General features: G+C 41.9%; 1 protein-coding gene across 2 annotated transcripts in view; it reads left to right on the plus strand.

Annotated features, from left to right (window-relative positions):
• ppp1r16b (protein phosphatase 1, regulatory subunit 16B) overlaps positions 1-22,678 on the plus strand; it is a 104,736-nt gene that overhangs the window by 66,681 nt on the left and 15,377 nt on the right. For both annotated transcript variants that reach the window (XM_030419281.1, XM_030419282.1), the window contains exons 4-5: positions 12,433-12,578; positions 15,323-15,426. In XM_030419281.1, the coding sequence (XP_030275141.1) occupies positions 12,433-12,578; positions 15,323-15,426 (250 nt within the window). The remainder of the gene's footprint in view (positions 1-12,432; positions 12,579-15,322; positions 15,427-22,678) is intronic.

A 22,678-nucleotide genomic window follows, 5' to 3' on the forward strand; every position in this document is an offset into this window, starting at 1 on the left:
AGAAGAACCATCAAATCAAATGCTGGGGACAAAGTTGACAGCTCACACTCTTAAGTCTTAATTTATCCGTTGCACGAAGCAGTCTTGTTTTTGACTAACTTAAGCAGGACTGATGTGCAATGACTTCTGGCTGAAAAGGACATTTTTCAAACAGCAACATAAAAAAACCAAAAAAGCACTGCTGATCGTGCAACTGCATCAAACCGCTTAGCTCTGTTTCGCTCCAGCAGAAAATGTTTGCCTGCAGGAAGAATACAAAAAGCTCAAAAGGAGATTTTACTTTGAAATTCAGCAAATAGTGTAACAACACAATCAACCTCCAGGAGCATAAAAAAAAATCTCAGTGCAGTGCAGATCTGTGGCAGAGCTCAGATACTGTGTCTTCTTAACGTGGCAGGACTGGCAGCGCTTCTGTTAATGCGGCAGTCTGACAAAATGACTGACGATGTCCTCGCTGCTGTGTATCTCAACAGGTTACTGCTCTCTTTTATTTTCTCATTACACGCATCACAAAACTGTTAATGGACCAAAAATGATGAGCCTTTTTTTTTTTTTTTTTTTTTGCTTTTTTTAGTTATTTTTTAGATCTAGATTGAGTTAGTGAGCTTTGGAGATATTGGCCGTGAAGGTGTCGTCCTTGTGTTGCTCAACATGTGTTGCTCAAATTGCCACAAAGAAAAAAGATTTGAAAAACTCAACAGGAATGTCTCTTACCAGAATTCCTTACCCGATACCTCAAGATAATCCACAGACCTTGTTGTAATATTTTCTTTCCACTGAACTACATCCAAAAACTATATCGATTTGCAGAGGGAAGCATAATTTAATTATTTAATGGTGAACTGTCCCTTTAAGACAAGTCTAACCTTCATAAAGATCTGTCTATCTGTAAGTCCTGCCCCCACACATATTGGTTTCTTCGGACTTGAGAACACATTGTCCCGGTCATGGAAGGGCTCGATTACTCAAACAGAGGCCTGCGCCACAAAGCGACTTAAACAATTCCAGGGTATTTTTCTGTTATCTGTCTTCACTCACCCTAACAATCGCGATCACGCTCAGCGGTCATACGAAGGTGATTATTAACTTGTCAACCCAAGTTTTCCACATCTAGCTATGAGCACTTGTCCACAAAAGGGGAGGTGTTCCCAGTGTCTGACCGTTCGCCAACTCAGACTGCAAGCAGAACTGAATATGTTATAAAGGAGAGCAAACTATCAGACAAATAGAGGAAGAAGACAAAGACATACAGTTGCAGCTGCCAAATTCAGGAGGGACAGCTGATTGCTAACTGTATGAATGCGTAAATTACCAGGCTTATAATATCACTGCCCAAGATCTCACTGTAATTCCATCTTTGTATTCCATTAAATAAAAATAATTGCTTGGATGCATGTTGATGACAGTTTTATCCTCGTTATCTCAGCTGCAAGCCCTTGCTTTGTCAAACAGACTTGGGAACAAATGAAATATGAACATAAAAAACAGAAGTCGGTACTTTCACATCTTATAACAAGTTTGAGGCTCTAGTGCTAAAATGTGTCTCTGTTATCAGGTGGTATGGGTATTATAAAAGCACAATAAAAAGGCTGTGACATTGCTTGCGGCCAACGGGGAACAAATGAAATGAACGCGACAGGAGAGGGCCCTCCTACACAGAAGTACACCTCTCATCATCCGCAAACTGAACTCCACAGGATCCTCTATGAATGATAATGCCACGTTACAGAGCACTGAAGGGGCAGAAGTCAATGCTTTCATACGTGTTGTTCTGTTATCTCAGACATAACCTGCTCCGGGGCGGGCTAGGTGTGCAGCACGAGTTACCATGGTGATGTATCCCTGTAAGAAGTGAACCAGCCTCGTAACGGTGAAAGCCCGCAGTTAACGCTGAAGTGAGCTCACTAATCACAGATGATGCCTTGTAGTGCGGGCCTCTGGTTCACCTGCTACAGGTTGGAGACGCTGAGGGAAGCAGCCAACACAGAGCAAGCATACGGCCGTCTTGTTGGTCCCTTGTACTCTGATTTATAAATCGCTGCAGAAGTTCAAAGAATAAACTCAGAATCTTCCTTTCATCCCTCAACCCACCTCAAGGTCTAAACATTATATTTATAGGCAGAGGGGAAGATGTTTACAGTGTGAGAGGCACCGAGTGGTCCTTCATATTAAAGCATCTCTAAAGGATGTGATGCTCATTAATTACCTCAGCTTCCTCTCCGATTTTCATCTTTCCTGGCCTCCTCTCCGCTCATTTGTCTCTCTCTACAGCTGAACTGTACCTCTGACAGTTTACTTCCTCTTTTTTCGCTCCGCCTCAGCTAACACAGCCGCCTCTCTTTCCCCCCGTCGGCAGCTGAAAGCCTAATATTCAGGCTCCTGCTGGGAGGCAGAGAAATGAACAGGGGGAGAGAAAATTGAAGTCAATCAGTCACCACCGGTGTGGATGGTGTTTTTAAAGGCTGAGGGGCCCGCTGGCTGCCAAGAGATCAGATTGACCTTTCGGCTTTGAATGTGTGCGTACCCGATAATCTGCTATTTGGATGGGTCAGCCTGCGCACTATCCTCAAGATGAGACCTTTTCACTTCTGCCACGATTTGACAAATACCACCGTACACACACACAGGCAGACGGGGAGGACACACAAACACAAATGGGAACACATATGGGGAATTCATACATGTACACACACACACACGCATCGTATGGCAGCGGGTGAGATGGATTAAGGAAAGTGGGGCTGATGTTTTCTCTAAATGAGATGTCGCACCTATCTAGGGTCGGTCTCAGCTCACTGATAGGAGACATTGATCAATAGATGGCTTGCAGGGGCACAAACACACACACACACACACACACATACAGAAACACAGCGGTACTATCACAGCCCTGGAGAAGAAGATAATGCTCCGTGAATGTACCGGAGAATTTGTATTTTTTCTGCAGTTGGTTGTATAGATCACATTGGGGATGATTTGAAGGATAAATACAGACTTTTTGGTTCACAGACAAGGTTATGCATACGTGTGTGTGTTTGGATGAATGTTTGTAAGGCCGAGTTCAGATCGTCATCAGCGTTCCTCACACAACCTCTTCATTCATCTCAACGAGGTGACTGTGATGGAAACATGGGGGTCCAAACACAGAGGACTCAAATGTGTAGAAACTGACTATATCCACTGTTTGGATACATTTTGTTGATCACTTTTCGTTGCTTTTGCACAACATGCTTTCAGTACAGAATTAGGAGAAATTTCGTGGCCTTTCTTCTGTGACCATATTGAAATCAAAAGGGTTGGCACAATATTCACATTTTTTTTTTCCAGAAGGAAATTACTGCATGCTATGACTAAGAAAAAATAAAGGACATTGACGCAATTGCTGCATTTCTGATTCATCCTTGTTATGTATGCTTCCGTAGAGTCAATACAGTCAAGAGGTGTTATTCTTATTCTGTAATGAAATACTGATTTTTGTGAAAAATCATTCGAACTTCCACAATAAATGTTAAGTATTTTTAAGGTCAGTGTGTTATGAGTGACAGTGTGCTTTGCGAGTGAGAAGTGTTGCCGTTGTTCTGGTCCGTATTTTCTCTTTACCTCTTTGTTCTCACGAATAAGAGTAACTTTATTGTTTGCCATGATGTATTCACACAGTTGTACAATTCTGACTGCACTGTGTGGACTGTTCGGGTGTCTGACAAGCCTTCACACTCATAGATGTATGACAAAAATGGTGTTTCTTGGAGTTGGGATATTGAAGGGTGCTTCTTTTGCTCAATTCCCTGTTGAGCCTGTTGCCCATAGCTCTTGATCTACCCACTCACTGTGGTTGTGTCTTCTTACACCACTCTTGCCTGCAGTATTTAAAACTCTGTAGCAGAATATCCAAAATCTTACACACTTCACTTCAGACTTCTACAATATGTGTCACATCACGTTTATGGCCTAACTTGCATACATGCCAACATTAGGCTATAAGAAATAGGGAGGTTTTCTGGTATCGGCCAACTGAGGGCAAGAAGAGGTGACACACCCACTTCTGTCTCTGGGTTCCGTTGCCAGGTCGTTGACACATATCCCACACGAAAGCTGAGAAACGCTCATTCGATCTGTATCACTGTTAAAGCTGGGGACTAACGGGAGAAAATTGGAGCACAGTGGGAGAGAGACTCAGAAATAGCAATACTAAAATCAGGAGTGTTGGCAGGAAGAAGGCTGCCAAGCCAGTGACCACAGTTCAAGACTGGATTTCAACATTTGTAAGTGTGTTACCACTTGATAATTTCCCATAAAAAAAAACAGGTGTTTTAAAGGAGACATCGCAACATCTCCAGCTGTCTTTGTGGTAACCAAAACAGGTATTTTAAGATTGAACTTGATCTTTTTCTAATCCTAACCAAGTGGTTTTTGTACCTTTTTGCCAACCAGACCAAGCACATATCTGTGGTTTGCAGAAACATACGTTGCCAACATATATTCGGCTGATTGGGCGGCAAAAAAACACCTGTTTGGAACACTTGAGAACAAATCATAATAACATGTAAAACTGATAAATGCTTACTCACTTGTATCAGTAGTAACACCACCACTGGCTCCCCCATGTTGTTTTTTTCGAGTCGCAGCCATCATCTGTGAGTTCTCGTGTTTTGCTTCAGGACCGCAGGGTGGTGCGCCTGAGTGGGCACGGTGACCAGGAACATCGCCAGGCTGCTGGATTCACACTTAAAAAAACATTTACTTCAATGACTCAACCACTCAAATATTTATGCAGGGATGACTGAGAGGGACAGAGAAGACAGCGACTGGGACAGAGATGACTGAGGCAGGCTTTTAACTTGTCCTGTAATAGGCTTGAGCGGTGGAGTTATGCGTCTGGGTTCCTGTGTGATCCCAGACATTTCATCAGTCATTCAGCTCTTCATTAACATCAACCTCTTGAGAACCTTCAGCTCAGACCCGGCGGCCTTTTTTTTTTTTTTACAATGGACTTGCTCTGCAAATTCAGTAATAACCCAGGAACTGTCACTCACTCCAATCTCTCTCAGCAGCAGCACTGTTTCTTATTAACGTGTGTTTTTCAGAGACGTTAACCAACGTCGATACCCTGTTAGACCATGCGTGAGGTAGACAGGAGAGGCATCATCCAGCATACTCCTGCTGCCCTTCACAACTTGGATTCGATTCATTTAGCCTTTTAGATCTAATTCCAAACAGAGGAACTTGGCATTTGAATTGCTGCACTCAGACCTCCTTCCCTCTTTATGATTTGCATTAGTCTTATCGGCACTGTTAAAATTTAAAGGCCTTTTATCCTTTAACCTCCCGCAGTCTCAGCGGTGGCCTTTTCTCAGCCACTGGGGCCTCGTCACAGAAAAATGTCCTAAGTGCTTGTCCCATCTTATCTTAAGTTTCAAGGAAAAAATCCTATATTACCGATCGGCTACAGAAGTAACTCCTGAACCTGTGGCTGTGTCCTATAATATATCAGGCTATCCTCCCATATTATTGTAAATGAACAACTAGAACTGGAAAATAAATTAAATCGGCACATGTCCTGTCGTGCCTTAATCTGTCTTTAGAAATGAGAATGCTTGTATCCATGACGAGGGCTGTCTCACTTCACTTGTCACTGGCTAGCTTGTTTTTCCGTAAAGGACAAGAAAAACTGGGCGTTGAATTGTAGCTGCAATGAGTAGGAGGCTTTTATCTTGTCCAGGAGGAGACAATATAAGCCTACTGACACGTTTCAGAGCTCACAAGCTGACATCAGTCTTAGCTTCTCCAACAGGCTAACATCAGTCTTAGCTTCGTCAACTGGCTAACATCAATATTGTCGTTTTCAACAGGCTAACATAATTCTCCAGCATGCTCCACTCGATATTCATTTCTCAAACTGGCTAACGTCTGCGTTAACTTATCCTACAGGCTAACATCTATATTCCTCCAGCTGGCTAAGATAATCCTAAAATGAGACGGGATTTTTTCTTTCTTTGTAAATGCAGTTAGGAAACAAGGTCCTGTAGTACTAAAAATCCTGAAATTCATCCCAAACAGAAATAAAGTAGGACTAAAGAAGTTTCTCTAACAAGGCGTCTGGTCCAGGTCTTTCTCGCTTCACCCATCACGACCAGCTCACACACTAACAGCACTCGTGGCACTCAGCCTGATCAAATTTCAGTCATTCCGTGGAAGTCTCAGCCTTATTTCCTAATCATTTTGCTCCTCAACCCAGGCCGCAGTCCTCTCAGCCCACTTACGGATCCCAAGACTGTTTGCTGTTGTTTTCCAGCCATGCTAGGCATAATCTGAGCCTTTGTCAGAGCCACACTCCCATCCTTGTCTGCTCATGAAAGGCACATTATTTTCCTTGCTTGCCTCATTGTCTTGTTGCCAAGACAAGATGGGTGGAGGCTAGGAGTTTGGTTTAGTGGCTTATAGCTTTGGTGATTTTCATTCAAGGGCAAAGCTAAAGGAGTGGCTTAGCAGTCAAGCTTTAGCAGGTGGGCTGGAGTGTGTGGGGTTTCTTCAGAAGGAGGTTAGGAGATTAGCTTGTTTGTTAGCTGCTGTGTAGGTTGCAGCCTCTTGGGTTTTTTTCTGATGACATCTGTCAAGCCACTGCTGCAGGCTGGAGCTTTAAATGCGAGCTAATCCATCAGTGAATCGGATGTCTTTGACAAGCTCGTGTGTCTCTTAAGAGTCTCGTTCTTGTCAGTTTTATGAGGTCGCTCATTTTTTCCTGAATTATGTTTTGGAGCTTGCCAGTTGCCAGACTCACTTGCGCTCTGAATTACCATCTCCGTGTTACAAGATTTACAATTTGCCAGTTTAGTGCCATCAAACACCGACACACAGCTGTTAAAATAAGCAAAGTTGTGACTCACGCTCTTCAGTCTTTTTCCTTTGAATCTGTTGTCTTCCCTGCTTTTTTAGATATCAGAGTAGTTTACGCAAGTAAACCACATGCCACTTCTTCCTTTGTCAGCTTTTAAAAAAAGCTCACATAGACAGTCGCCCGCCCCATCTCTCGCCATCCTTATCTGAGCATCTTTCACAGTCGAGGCCTTATGCACCCAGTCCGACTGAATTAATTCTGTGAACTTTAAAAAGAGGTTGTGGTTTCAGTGCACAGGATCCTTTCACACCAAGTCTAGCGCAGACTGCTGAAAAAAGATTCAGAAAAAAAGAGGAAATCTCCTCCTGTGCTGTGTGACCAGGATCTCCATACTGAAGCCTTCATGTTCTTTTTTTTTTTTTTTTATTTCTTTTCATCTGCCTGCCTCCTTTTAGTATCATGTGGCTCTTTTTCCCCCCTCATATACATATCACAGAAGTTTTCTCCACAATCTTCTCAGATCTGCTACTTAAAAAAGGGTCTTAACATATGTTGGCGTGAAAAAGCAGCTGGTCCTGATCTATCGATACTGCGGAAAATAAGTAGCCTATTAAAAATGTCCAGAATCAGTATGTATCGATCATTATGTCCTGAGCTCTCGGAGTTATTATTCTTTTAAGTTGACTTTCATCGAGTGTGTCAGCCACATCGCTCTATTCCTCGCTTCTCACCATTCCTTAGCGGCCATTTCTTCGGCTGGGGCACGCAAACAAAACCTCCCTGTTAGTGAGCAGAGTTCTAATTGGTTTCTTATTAATTCTTTTCCCCAACTGAACAGCTGTCAGTGAGCACAGGTCCGATCTGAACTGCAGACCACATACAGTGCGCCTGTAGTTGCATTTTCTTGCCGTTTTCTTCTTTCAGATCTGTACCTGCTGTTCTGCTTGTCACACAGATCCCGACACTGAAATGATGTGAAGGTCAGACTTTTCTCTTGCTTAAGGACACATCGCGTACATGAGCTTGATTTGACTCGCATGTGAAAATTAAAACCTGCTCAGGTTAAGAAGCAGAACCGTCTGTGTGGGAAAGTGTGGGACTGTATATATGGAGGCCTTAAATCTGGTACTTTCTCAATACGACTGAAACGTTGCTCAGAGGATGTGTTTGTCAGCGTGTGCTGTTTCCAGTCAGTCAGCGGTTGTGTTTCTCTATGCATCTATTTCACCTCTTATCTGTCTTCCTGCTATCTGTCCTCCGCATCTGTGAAGTAATTTCATTTCCTCTCTTGTGTTTGTATATTAATTTGTGTGCTCCCCCACGCTCCTGTCAGAGCCGTCCTATCCGAGTAGCCTTGACATTCGAAAGCTACGGAACTGGCACACAGCTCATTTCTCTCCTCACGTCAGTGTTGGTCTGACAGTCCAGTTTTTTTTAATTGTTGCTCAAGCATTCAGATGACGTTTGTTTTTTTTCTTTATTTTTTAAGTGGTAGGAAGGCAGAGACGGAGACAGAGGAACTGAGAGGACAGATTGAGGTTGTGTTTTTAAAGCGGGCCTTGATGAACGCGGTACAGAGGGTGACGGTTTCAACCTCTGAATCATCTCACAGTCACATCTGCTCACCGTAATGCAAAATGAAACCACGTCTCTGGTCAGTTCTTTCACGCTGGATCACACTAGTTCACACTCAAAAAGTCAACAGTCATTACAACAAGGATATTTATTGTCATAGAAGCATGGAATTTCTATGTTCTATTATTTTATCCCTGTCAAACGTTTCTACTCGTTGTTTTTAAAATCAATTAAAAGCAAAGTCAATCTAAATCAAGTCAATAAGAGGAAGCCGGTCTGCGGTTGCTTTTCTGCATTTTCCAAAATGTCTGTCGCCCGTCTTCTAATCTGCCAACCACTTCTGTTTTCTCGCAATTTCCACCCTGTTGGTTTATATTCAGGTTCATGCCTCTCTCTCTGTATTACTGTCTGACTCCGGCTCCTGTTCCCAGATACTTGAAACCTCTAGAGATTGCACTTCGGCTCATCTTGTATGTAAATCCATGAAAGAGAAAAACAGTCTTCACTGCGCGCCTCAACCTCTTCAAGGTTTCTATGGTGAGCAGCTTCAGTGGGGTGGGAATATTTGAAGATGAGTGTTAAGAGGTGAAAAGGTATTTCTTGGGTAAAATAAACTTTTTTTGGAAGAAGCGCATCACTCAACGCGACAGATGTTTAGCGGCGTCTCTAATTTGGGTTTTAAATTGAGTGCAGGAAAGGAGAACTGGTTCGGAAAAAAAAAAAACCCTTGGAGACTTTGCACTTTGTTAAATGACGTAACATTTCCATAACGGTCCCATGTCTGAATAAACACGTACAATCTCGCAAGATCCCGCTGTGTAACATTTCTGAGTCTAATGTCCATGGATGAATGTTGCAACTACAGCGGGCGAAGCCGACAATGAGACTTATTTCATGCCTGAGAGGGGCCAGACTTTGGGTTCATGGCATAACTGCGACAGAAAACCTCACAGGACAGAGCAACTTTACGACTAGATTGGAAAAATACTGCTGTTGGAGTCACAGTGAATCTTTCCACTCATCCCTTGCATGTTTTTTTCTTATGATCCCTTAATTCTTACGGGTCGCTTTGCTTTTCGGACCTTGCGGGCTCAGGTCTGACACACTACTCATAATTCCTGTAGCCCGCTTCTTTGGCCGCTTCTCAGCCAGATGCTGACGCTGCTGGTGTCTAAAGGTCACCTTCTCTGCTCTGGACACAAAATGTTTCTCCTCCTCACTTTTCCCTAAAATGGTTTTCTGCCTCAGTGTATCGTAATGAAGTAAATGTTGGGTTGCACAATCTAATGGATGTGGAATAGTGAGACAATCAGCGCTTACATTGGTTCCCTGTAAATCTCACCAACATTTTACAAGTTTGTCTGCCACTGAGCATGCAGTCAACCGCGAAAAAAAAAAAAAAAGGTTAACTGGCTATCAATTTCTTTTACAGACTAAATGATTGAATGAACTCGTGTTGTGTGCAGTGTTGGTGTTATTTGCGAGTCCGAGGAGAACGTGTCACAGTGGTCACAGTCCAGTTGCCTTTGCAAACAGCGGTGCAAACGAAAACACCACGTCGAAACATGAAGGGAGGGAAAAGTTGTCTGTTGACACTATGACTGCCCAGCTATGGAGGACAGTGTAGAAGTGAAGCAGCTCTCATTATGATTAATGATATAGATTTTTTTTCAACTGATAATTACCTGTTTACCTGATACTTAGATTTCATGATTGTTATCATTTTATTTATAAAGAAGTTCCCAAACTGCAGTTTATGCACACCTGATGTCAGCGGATCGTAAAACAACTTTGAACGGCCTTATTGGCTTAATTCATAGTCCTAAATAGCTGATAATATAGTTAATCAGTCTGTGGCAGAGTTGATTTTTCCAGTGCTATAATATTGCAGAGGCTACCCAATTTCCCTTTGATAGAAAAAAAACATAATAATAATGGTCTTATAATACTAAATAATTTTCTGCAACAGAAGTCATCATATCCTCAGTATTTACTCTATAGAAGATACTTTACCCATTAATTCTTGTTGTGCGTTCCCCGAATACATTTAGATAAGAGCTTCGACGTATTATTTCATTATCCTCCAGTCCGCTCATCATTGTTCTGATTAATAATTTAGCTCATACAACGTGACAGTAGCAAAACAAGCTTTCCAGAGACTAAGTTAAAGTCTTGAAATCTCTTGTACTGACCAAAACAAACACATGTAGTGTGAAATGACAAGAAACCTAAAAGAGCAGAACATCCTCTCATTTAAGAAGCTGGAAACAGACAGTTTTGTGAGTTTTTTGAGCTTGACAATCGAGTCAAACTACTAATCTGTTATCAAAAAGGCATTGATTGAGTTTCGAAGTTTGGTGAACTGTGTTAGAAGATGAAGACTCCACCAATTTCCATACCAATACTATAATGACATGGAAGGTCTACACATAGAGGATTTAAGTGTGTATTAAAGGCTTAAATTGATGAGTAACAATCAACAATTTTGAAATTGGAAACACTTGCAAACTCATGTCTGTTAGCTCTCATGTCCAGGGTCTACATTGTCTATTCACAGTGCACTCTGGGACTGGCTGCTGCTAGTTGACACAATGGAGAGATTTGTCTGGTTCTTTCCTTTTTGTTATTTCCATTTTGACACCAACCCCCCTTTTTTTTCCTTTATCTTCCTCCTATTGTTTAAATCTTCAAGAATTGGCTCTCAGCGGGCAGAGTCAAAATAGGATTAAATGTAGTCATTTTGTCTGAGGAAATTCTACATTTCATCGTGACGCATGTCAAGTTTTCATTATCCGAACGGAGACAAAACACTCCTGTGGCTTCTCACAAAAGTGAAGGTGTACCTGGGTAAAAAGCATTCAGCTTTATCTGGGAACAAAGAAGGATTTTTTTGTTATGACATTTCTTCTTCAATACACAGGAGTGATGAGAGGGGACGACACACTGTAATATGTGATGGATCAGGTTGAAACCCACAACTTCACCGGCACAAATAATAACAAAGGCTCTTGCTGAATGGCCCCTCAGACTTTTGCTCTGAATCCTTCAGTTGTCTGATTATATCTGACCCTCCCACTGTGACAAAGTAATCCCGTTTTTTGACTCCATGTCGGCTCCTTGCAGTCTCTTTTCATTTCATTTTCCTCTCTTGTCCTCTCCAATCGGCTTTGTTCAACAGCACAGCGCAGCCACACTTGGACCAATTAACTCTGATGGAGAAAACTGCTGTTGCTGACATTTGCTAGATCGGAGGATGGATTTCATGGAAAGATTCTCCCGCCTCCACACCCTATAATCACACCCGAGATTAACAAGGAAAAATACTTTCTGTCCCTGTCCATCTTTGTCTCGCCATCTCTGCTGATGGGTGTGAGTTATGGGTGCATGTTCGGTTTTGTCTCAGATCCAGGAAACAGCCCACACATTGGATAAAATGTCAGCATGAACGTGTCCAAATTGGTTAATGTGTTCTCACTTTGTCACTCCGCAATATGCCATTAAAGGACTTTTGCAGGGATACAGTTTGAATCCTCGATGGACTTCTTGTTTGTCTCCTCTCTCGGTGACAAATGAGCCTCTTTTCATCCCTTTCTTGCCAATTATTAAGGTGCTGAGGCGTATAGCACAGCATCATTGCAGCATAGCTGAGTACTCACTTTATGAATTATGTGCTGCACCAGACTGAAGAGAGCTCAGCATTTCATTTCTCTCTAAACAAGAGAGGACTGTGGATCGCAGTCTGTTGCCAGAACGGTCACATTACTTTACGATTGAGTTGAAAACAGCAGATACATACAGATGTCCTTCACAGTCTCGAACACTGTTTTCTATTTTTCCTTTCAGCCATCTCTCCTCTTCTGTCCATTTCTTTCTCAGTCTGATTTATTTATTCATTTATTTTTTTACACCTTTTCTTCTTCTCTATCTAATTCAGGCTGAGGTTATAGAGAAGGAAATATTACAGAATCAGAAATTAAGCAAATGTTTTCTTTTCCCCTCTTTCCCTCTCTCCCTCACTACAGTGTTGTATCGACAACTATGAGGAGATGGTGAAGATCCTGCTGGACCGAGGAGCCAGCGTCAACGCTCAGGACAACGAACTGTGGACGCCGCTGCACGCCGCTGCCACATGTGGTCACGCAGGACTGGTCAAGATTCTCATCGCACAGTAAGACATGTAGACACGCTGCCTGCAGGGCTTCATGCAGGGATTTATAGTGGAGGTGCCCGGCCTCGCCTAAAAAACAAAGAGTCATGAGTAACGTAGTTTGTACCATGACTTTGTGAGCTGTCTGTGTCTCAGGAGGTCGAACTATTCAGAAAGCCGTTGGTCCAGCTGCAAGTTGAATGTGCTTGGACGAGATATTGAACCTCTAATTGCTCCAGTTGGATGTTCCATCGATGTGTGAGAGGATGTTTGAATGGCTGCAGCCCAGTCGCCAGAAAAAAAATTTTGCAATCGAAGTTTCTGCAAAACACTGATACGTTTGTATGCATCGTCTTATAATGACATTATACAATATGTGTCATATCACGTTCACATTATATTTTCCAATGAGGAGGTGGAGGGGATGGGGTTGGAGTTGGTTGGAAGAGGTGGCCAAGCCAGTGACTGCAGTAATTTCAACATTTACAAGTGTGACACCACTGAATATTTTTAAGGAGACTTGGGACAATTATCAGCCGTGTTTGTGGAAACTAAAACTGTTATTTTAACGAGATGTTGGGACAATCTCAAACTGCATTTGTACCGACAAGAACAGTTATTTTAAGCCATAACAGGATATTTTTCTGACCCTATCCAAGACATTTTTTGTAAATGCAGCATTGTCATAACACAAAGTTGTAATATAAAGAAAGTTTGAACATAACCCCTGGTTTGCAGAAAACATGTATTGCCACATTTACTCTAGCAATTGGACTGATGGCTGAAAGTAGAAATATCTCGGGGTGCTTTGGTTAGGAAGCACTGTATCACTCTCATATGCCGTCTTCTCAAGGTGTAGGTTAAAGTTGTAAACATGATACTTAAATGGCATTCAGTAGAATCCAGTGTAACACTCAATAGCTCTGTATCACCCGAAGTTCTGAAACCACACATAACTGCTTAGCCGTAATCTAAGATCGCCAAATCTGTAGCAGCCAAGCACTCGGGCAACAAAACAAGGCAGATGGAGTCAGGATCCGCGTCAAATCATACTCACTCACCAGCTATCTAAATACGCCAAGATTCATGCAAGCCCATTTACTGTCTTTTTACAACATTGATAATGGCTGTGTGATTCAGCTCAGCAGGTGATTGATTGATCACATCACTAACAACAGCAGCACGTTGCAGTATCAGAAAATAAAGAAAACGTTTTTGTTGAAGTTTTGGAAAAGCAAATCAGCGCAATCAGGAAAAAAACTCATCAAGAAGAAGTAAGTTTGGCATTTCACAGTTTGACCGGCTGGACTTGTATCATCAATAACAGCTATCAGACAGCGAGGTGAGAAGCACTTAACCAGCTTGTAAACCCTGCTCACACACCACAGTCTGGAAGTAATGGCCATACTACATTGTTTTGCTGTTAAATATTCAGGTGCTTACTTAGGTGTACGCAACTACCGTCCCCAGTGGGCCTCTGTAGGCAGCGTGTAGGAACCTATGAATAGTTCTTTTAATTGAGTTCTGGGCAAGAGAAATGAGCTGCTTCTGATCCAAAAACGACAGACGTTGCTACCTGGAGTAGCAGGAATTGAAGGTGATGCACTTGGCAGTAGAGGAAATGCCAACGGCCACTAATGGCAGTAGCAATAAAAAGTAAAGTAATAAAGAAAATCATTTACAAAAAAAAAAAAAGATTGAAGGATTGGAAAATGGCGTCATCTTTTACTTCTGATATACAGTTATGTGGGAGAGAAACAGAGCACATTTAGGGGAAATTACAGAAGTATTCAAATTGATGTACAATACTATTAATTGGAGTTAACTGTAGTGATGTGCCGCATCATCAGCCAGAGTTTTAATTAAAACTTGCTTTGAGTCGTTAATTAAAACATCAGAATTCACTGAAACATGAAATGATCATATCATCGTGATACAATTCCAGTGGAAGTTAATAAAGGCTAATATTTAATTACCCCTCGTCCCCGGCCCATGTGATAATTTACAAACGGCGCATAATGAGTCATTATTGGCTGTCTTTTGTTATGTGATATCATTTTTAATTCAATAACACTGACCCGGGTTTTGTAGCGGTAAAAAAACGCGTAGCCGGAACGCGTAGTCGACTTCTTTACACCGACACGCTCACACCTGAGAGAGAGCTCGGAGTTGCACGGACATATACATTGTGAACACGATCCCAGACAATTAGTATTTGATTAGATCCTGATACGACAGCACACACACAAAGAGGCTGTCAGGCTGAATGAAAGCCTCTGTGCACTGAATAGAAAATACACACAAAACACACGAAACATGCAGACACACTGCTGCCATCTGTTGACATGCAGGACTTGTCAGCCCCCTCATCGTACCACTTGGACTCATTATCCACAGCGAAATTACTGATTAAAAACCGCTGAATAATGCAGGCCAACTTGTTCCGGACTGAAAGAATTTAATTAGCATCATCAATAGTGCTCCAACTGAGATTTATTTAGTCATTCCCGTCCAAGACTTTGAGTTATGGATCAGCTATTTTTTTTTTCAGCATTTATTGGGGCTCACAAATGATCAGAATATGAAATACAGCCCTGTTGATGATTTCAAAACGTCGCTGATGTAAACAAACCTCTTAAGAAATATAAAAACTCCCCAGATTTATATTTAAAGCTCTTTATTTTTGATCAGCAGGCAGCTTTTCCTTGTGTTATTCCTCATAGTGCACATAATATTCCAATTATTTATTTGCTCTCCTTCCACAGCAGTGCGGATCTGCTGGCGGTCAACTCTGATGGGAACATGCCCTACGACCTGTGTGAAGACGACCCAACACTGGACATCATCGAGACAGCTATGGCCAACAGAGGTACGGTAAAAACGATCGAAGAAGTTTCGCAACTTACTTCTCACAAATGTCTGCAGACAGATTTAATAAAAAGGATAAAGGCTTCTCCATGTTCAGTAATGACACCATTGGAGGGAGTGTGCCGTGTCTACTTTCTTCAATATTATGCCAGTTAGACTTAACTTTTGACATTCATAGCTTTTGTGAAGTTGAAAGTCATTCTGACACGAGATTGATCCAGGATAACCACATGCTCCTTTTTAAAAAGCTGAAGACTCCGTCGAGTGTTATTGCGCCTGACAAGCTTTCCATTCCCGCTCAGCACATGAGTTTTAGACAAAAGCAGGTTTCTCTCTAACATCGATTTTGCAATTAGTGAGATGACAGCTGACAAATGTTGTCAGCTGTGTCTAGAAAGTTTTCAGTGTTCCAGCTTTAGTCGTTATAAAACAAGAAACTTGAAGAACATACGCGGTTAGTTAGTCCTCGTGTTAATTGGTGTGATCAACAAGTCAGACTGTTGTTCTCACACAGTGCTCTTTGACTTCTTAGCTTACATGCTAGTTTGTAACATTTTCGCTGTAGTGTTAATGAGAAAAGGCTTCAAGTTTAGGTTGCTAAACATGGTTAAAGCTGTCGGGGGAAACATCGACTGGGGTTTCCGCGAGTGTAAACTTCTTATTGTCCAAAAAGTACTTGACTGGTAACATTAACATAAACTCTCATAGCACCCAGGGCAGCTACTACATAGGATATATCATGTACATATTGTTGATTATTAATGATGTGGTCCTTGGCTTACCTGGTCATTACTGTATGTAGAGGGATGATTAGCCCGACTTGCTACACTTGCTCTTTCGTAACAGAACATAAACACACTGGTTAATCCCGTCCTGCAAACTCTTCTATAGCCTCATACACACGTCTCTGTGCTGTAAAGACACACAAGGCTTGACAGAACTATCATGTCTTGTTACAATTATCAAGCTTATGATTAACTTCTTGGGGCTAATGTTCAGTATCGGACCATTCTGTTTGTTTGACAGTTGTAATAGAAAACTTCCTCAACCTCTGCAGCAGGATAAGCAAGGATTTGGCCACATTTTCATTTCCATTTCTGTTTAGGTGCATTTTGCAGATGCTTTTGTCCAAAGTGACTTACAATAAGTACTTTGGTCACAAGAAAGAAACCACAGCATATTACCATTGATAAAGTAAAAAGGAAACACATTTTCAAGCTCTCGTCTAGCTGCTATTTATCAGCCCAAAGCAGTCTGAACTTTGACTCTCAGAAACCACTTTTCAAGGAACTAAAAGTAGTTGTTGTATTTGTTTTCACTGCGGTGTAAAGACTGCAGATGTTACGCAAATTAGGTTGCTGACGTGTGAAAAGCAACAGCGTTTTTTGCACGTAATTTTTACATGCAATTATTAAACAATGATTCCTGGATTTTGTTGTCGTATGCTCCCTTCTGTAATTCCATGTTGATGTGCGACAGGGCAATTAACAAAAAAAAAACTAACATGTTTGCAGCTGCAGATTTTTTTTAAATGGTGCTTTGAGTAATTAAAAAAAGGAAATGTTCAGGGCTGAAAGTTTCTGTACTTAAGGAAAGCACTACCCCCTGAGCAGGGAGCCTTCGGGGGTAAAATAATGCCCCCGGATATTAATTTAGGCCCTGGTCCCTGCGGTGGAAATGCACTGAGTTCCTCCAAAGGTTCCTTGTTCCTGGGGAGGAAGCTGGGCTTCTGTAGCTTCCTGCAGTCTAATAAGTATGTCAACCACAGGAACAGATTGTTGAGGATGATGACAGCGAGGTGGTGACCTCAAAAAGCACTTAGTGTCCCACAGAGTTTCAGAATTGACACTTGGGGGAGCTCTGAGAAATTAAAAGGTCTGTTACTCCCAACGGGATGCAGATTGGAATACTGTATATTAATGCCGTGCGACTGTAAACAGCCGCAGTCGGCGCAGTTCAAGGAGAAAAAAATGTTCAAGGAGATCAGCGCTGTCAGTGAGGGCGGGAGGGAAGCTCGCACCGTGGTTCAGATGTGTTTGCAGTCGCATCTGTGTTTGTGTGACACAAAGAGAGACTGACACAAAGACCGACAGCTTTATTTACACTGCAGTTAGTTCACACTCAGCCTTCTCAACATAAGCTCTCATCAATGTTTTGTTTTTGTTGTCTGGTAAACAGGTCTACAGCCAGGCGTGTGAGCACACAGTTGGAAACAAAGCTGCATAATCTGTGGCTGCGGGGGCTTTGGGTTTTAGAGAAATACTGTAGTATGATTGGCAAGATTGGCTGCTTGACATGGTGGTTGGTTCAAAGGAGTAATTCAACATGTTCGTCAATTTGTTTATATGCACTTTGGCGGAGAGTAAGATCAGAAGATTAATACCAATCTAAAAAAAACATGTCAAAACTAGAATTTGCTGTTTTTTCTGCTCCAGGAAGTGATTTTCTTCCAGCCATGAAATAGTCTTGCACATAATCCCTCCAGAAAGTGGCTAATTGCTGATTCTAAGCTTCGCTTTTTGTATGGATTAAACAAATGAGACATAACTTAATTAGTAAGCTGTGGAAAGGCTGGTAGTGTTGTTCATTAAGTTCCTCTTAAATCAGAAACATTAAAGGAGACATATTATGCTCATTTTCAGGTTCATAATTTCATTTTGGGTACCTACTCTAATATGTTATCCTGCGTAAGATCTTAAAACAACACCTTAGTTTTCTCATCCTGTCCAGAGCTGCATCCCCATCTGTTTTAGCTCCTGTCCCTCCTGAATATTCAGGCGTCTCTGATTGGTCCGCTCACACACGCCTGACCCAGCACCGCTGACACCAATTGAGCAGCTGTGCTAAATGAATTCTTACGTGCCAGACAGGCGGCTAGGCATACATTATGCGAATGTGTGACATGGCAATGTAGTGTGATGTCACAATGTGGCACAATTAAAGGCGGGACTACTGAGGAGGTGTTTCAGGAGCAGTTTTTCCGTGGGAGAGAGGAGCTTCTGTTTTTGCTGACATTTTTTTTACTTTCACTCTCTTGTACATCCACATGAACATAAAACACTAAAGGAAAGGAAAAAAACTAAAAAGGACAATAGGGCGCCTTTAAATAAACACGGATATTAGATTGTTTTTTAACAAATGAGAGAAAGTTGGTTATTGATGTTGTTACAATGTCTGTGGGATCTTTAAATTGTGTTTTCTTACTTCTGGAACAAAGCCTAGAGATTTTCACTTTGGCTTCCCACTTTCAGGACAACTTGGTGCTAACCGAACTAGTCCTTTCTTCTTTGCACACCAGTTTCTTTACATGTGTATGTGTGTTCTTATTGATTTAGTGTGTGTAGGCCTGGGCAGACATCAGGCATTATCAAATATTATGATATTTACCATCATCTGCAATATTTTCTCCAGCATTGTGCATCGATCAACTGAATCTTCAAGCTGTTAATTGTGAAAAGAAAATGCACGCTGAGTGGCAACATGCGTCGATATTTGACGAGGTGGGAAAAGGCCGAGTCAAGGGCTTGGATTAAGTCTACATGTCGTCCAGACACAAGACAATAATATCATCTATCTCGATATCTGGACTAGAGAATTTTGTGATCATAAAAATGTTGGATATTACCAAGACTTGTGTGCATGCTGGAGAAGTAGCAGGAAACACGAGAAGGTTAAAAAATACTGGAATTTTCCCTAATCAAGTTGCCCTTCAGCGTAACGGTAAACCTTGAATGCTTCAGTGGAGCTGCTCGGTGGTAAACAGCAGAGAACTGCGTGGAAGCTGCAGGAGTGCGGAGCATCATGAGTGCTCAGTCATATTTGCCTATAATTAAAGGTCAGAAAACGCCCTGTTATGATAAATGCCGCGTTGTAAACAAGTGCAGGGTAAATGATTTTGATTTTGATAGTTTAACGAGTGAAAGAAAAAAGAAAGAAGGGCCGCATGACAAACACATGGTGTGGGTTTCATCCTGGATATGAGACTGAACTGGAAACCCACACACACAGACAGACATGAGAGGGAGAGAGAGGGTGAGCGGGGGCTGGGAGAGGGAAAACAGTCGAAAATGAGGTTCTCAGCTTACAATAGGGTCTCTCAAGCCGCAGAATGCAGATAGCGGTACAGTAGGTGAGAAGAATGATTATTAAGCCGATCAAAGGGAGCGCGGCACTGCTAATTGCTCCCGTAATGTTCTCGGCACAGTACCGCCGGATAAGACTCCCCTCTCCAGAGACGCCGCAGGGTTGGGAACAGTGACACACACACACAGAGAAACACACGATAGCACACACACACACACACACACACACAGATGGCACCTCATGTGCAGCATCGACTGATCTGACTCTTCCTTTATCCTCCCCTGCAGAGCACAGTTCATCTGAGACATGCTGCAGGAATTGAACCAGTGAGATGGAGCGGAGAATGCAGAGTAGTTAGCAACACGGCTGATGTTGATTTTGCACTCACAGTGATGGAGGGATAAAGAATTGCAGTTAGAGATCAGAGACTTGGGCCGCAGCGTCGATGTCACACATACATTTGCTAAAATGAAATGTTTGAAGATTTGATTTAAAGTGTTGTCTAATTAATTGATGTATTCTGTAACGCAAAAATACCAAATATTGGTCGGTCCCAGGTGTGCAAAAAGTGAGGGTTTGCTGCTCTTCTCTGTTTTATAACACTGTAAACTGAATATATTGTTACGTTTGGACTGTTGGTCGGCAAAACAAGACGTCTGGCTCTAGGTAGTTATAGATACAGTAATCAAGATATAAATGGATATAAAATGAAAATAATCCTTAATTGCAGCCCTAATTAGATTTTTTATTTATTGCTCTCTGTCATCTTTTGCACTTTCTGGAGCTCCAGTATTTGGTGAAAAAGGAAGGAAGCGTGATTAGAATTAAAACGGGATGAGTTTATCCCAATCAGCAAAGCTCACTGGTGCAACTGTCATTCAGGCAAACTCATTATTCAAGACTAAATCTTTTCAGAGTTGATGAATATTTTAAGAGAAGTTTTGACTTCTTTGATAGTCGGCAATCATCGTCTCCGTCGTAGATACACAGAGTCGGTGTGACATGGAGGATAAAATAAATATATTTTTGCTGAGTTGTGCACTTCGTTATCCGAAGTTTCCGACGCGTTCAGTAATTTGGTCAACTGTCACTATAACTTCGGCTGCACATCAGATGATCCATCCGAGGGAAGGGGGAGGATGATGGTGAACGTGACTCAACGGAAATAAAACTCACATCGATTTCTCATCCACAGTTCGCAGTTTAACAATGATGGCGACCACTCTAATGATCCTTTGCTGCTTCACCATCAAACTGCATCTTCTGTTTTCAGTTTTTGTTCAAGAGGTTTGCTTCACCAAAAATCCTGTGTGAGATGATTGCCGCAGTTTCTTAAGAATTATATGCTGTATATGTTCACAGGTGTGGATTGGAGGTAGTTAAGTTTTTTTGCTCCACAGACTACTGTTGGTTGCTCAGTTAGATATTCACGTTTTGTTATTCCGACAGTTTTTTCTCTTTACTCCTCCGGGCATTGCTAAGCCGCGAGGCGTCGCAGTAGCTAAATCAAAATATGACAGAAACAAGCAAGTAAAATTTGTGATATTAGCACTGGAGAGACTCCTGCTTGCCAGCTGGAAAAGAGGAGAAAACACAGAAGACCGCATTAGCCGCAGGGATGCATTTCATTTTAGCTGACAAAGGGGGACTGTCATCGTCCTGATCCCTGCTCCCTTTAAACGCCCTCCGGCTGGGATTCTGATTGTTAATGCAGAGAGAAACACCACTTTACCTTCCTCGCAACTTTTCAAGCACCTCCATCACAACCACAGGCCATCACATTTCGGTTCGGTGTGACACTGAAAGGGAGTTTGACTTTAAAATGGCGGGCTGGAGGCCGGCGTGTTGGCTGATGGAATAGATTTGCCTTCAGCTTCACTCGCCAAGGTTCATTTTATGAGTCTGTGCCGCGAGAAAAGGTTGTAGGGGTGAAATACTGTCAATAACATGAGCACAGTCAGGTGATGCCTGTCCACTACTTTAAATTTCAAGTGAAAGTGGGCAGTTTCAAGGGATTGTCCTCCAAACTTAGGGCTCCAACTATTGATTATTTTCATTATCGATTAACCAGCTGCCATCTTTTTCATAGGTAATCGTTTAGGCTTCCTCTATCGTCCTTCAACGGCTTTTATTCCTCTATTTTTTTCACTGCTTTTCTCTGATTTTGAAGAGTGTCTAAGTCTAACATTGGCATGCAGTAGCTGTCAGTGCAGAAAGTTTTTAAAATCGAATTGAATCAGGACTTTATGAAATTATGACACCCCCGTATCGACACTTCTCTTCCAATCCTAATTTAAAAACATGCCGACTGAGCTTTTCTCTCTTTTTTTATCTATAAAAAAACAAATAAAGCTGGAACGACATGTCTTTTCCCTTACAAAACATCAGACAATAAAAACAGTACAATCAAAGTTTGAGTTTGTTTTAACTACACCCCTTTATTGTATAGTCTATAAAATGTTAAAAAAAAAAACAATTTCCTGAAGCCCCGAGCGACGTCTTCAGGAAGCCCAAAGAAAAAGCGGATCTTTCTATTTAAGAAGCTGGAACCAACATATGTTTCGCAATTTCTTTCAATTAACCGAGTGATAAATCTCAATCATCATTCGAAGGATAATTAACCTTTTCATGTGACAAATAAATTAAAAAGCAATGTAATCCTGTTCACATCCACAACACTTGAGCTGATTCGTTGTAGCTTTTTCACCTCAGTCACTCTTCAAATATGACTCACACATTCGGTCACACACTGCAGGATTGTAAGTGTCTGACTGACGGCCTTGTTTTCATTATAGAGAACCTGACATTTCTTTACGTTTGCCCGGGAGTTCGGCACATTACTGCTGAGCTGTCGGAGAAGAAGTCAAGTGTGGCGGTCGCAGTGTCGAGTCCTGCCTCGCTGCAGGGCGCTGGATTAAAAGGAGGAATTTGGCGTAGCTGTGACAGACGGACTCACCTGAGCTTCACCTGGGCCAAACACCACAAAACTCTTTGCCAAGGAAGTTCTGCATGAAAGCGCATGAAAGATGCTTCTCATTCAGACAAAACAGTCTCTTAATTTATTAAATATATATTTAAAGTACATGAGGCCGACATGTCGCACCCAAGTTAAACACTCTGAAATGATTATTTCAACGTTCCTGTAACCATTAACACAATTTTCATTTTCA

Source organism: Sparus aurata, chromosome 6, assembly GCF_900880675.1.
Source record: "Sparus aurata chromosome 6, fSpaAur1.1, whole genome shotgun sequence".
In the NCBI taxonomy this organism is placed as follows: domain Eukaryota; kingdom Metazoa; phylum Chordata; class Actinopteri; order Spariformes; family Sparidae; genus Sparus; species Sparus aurata.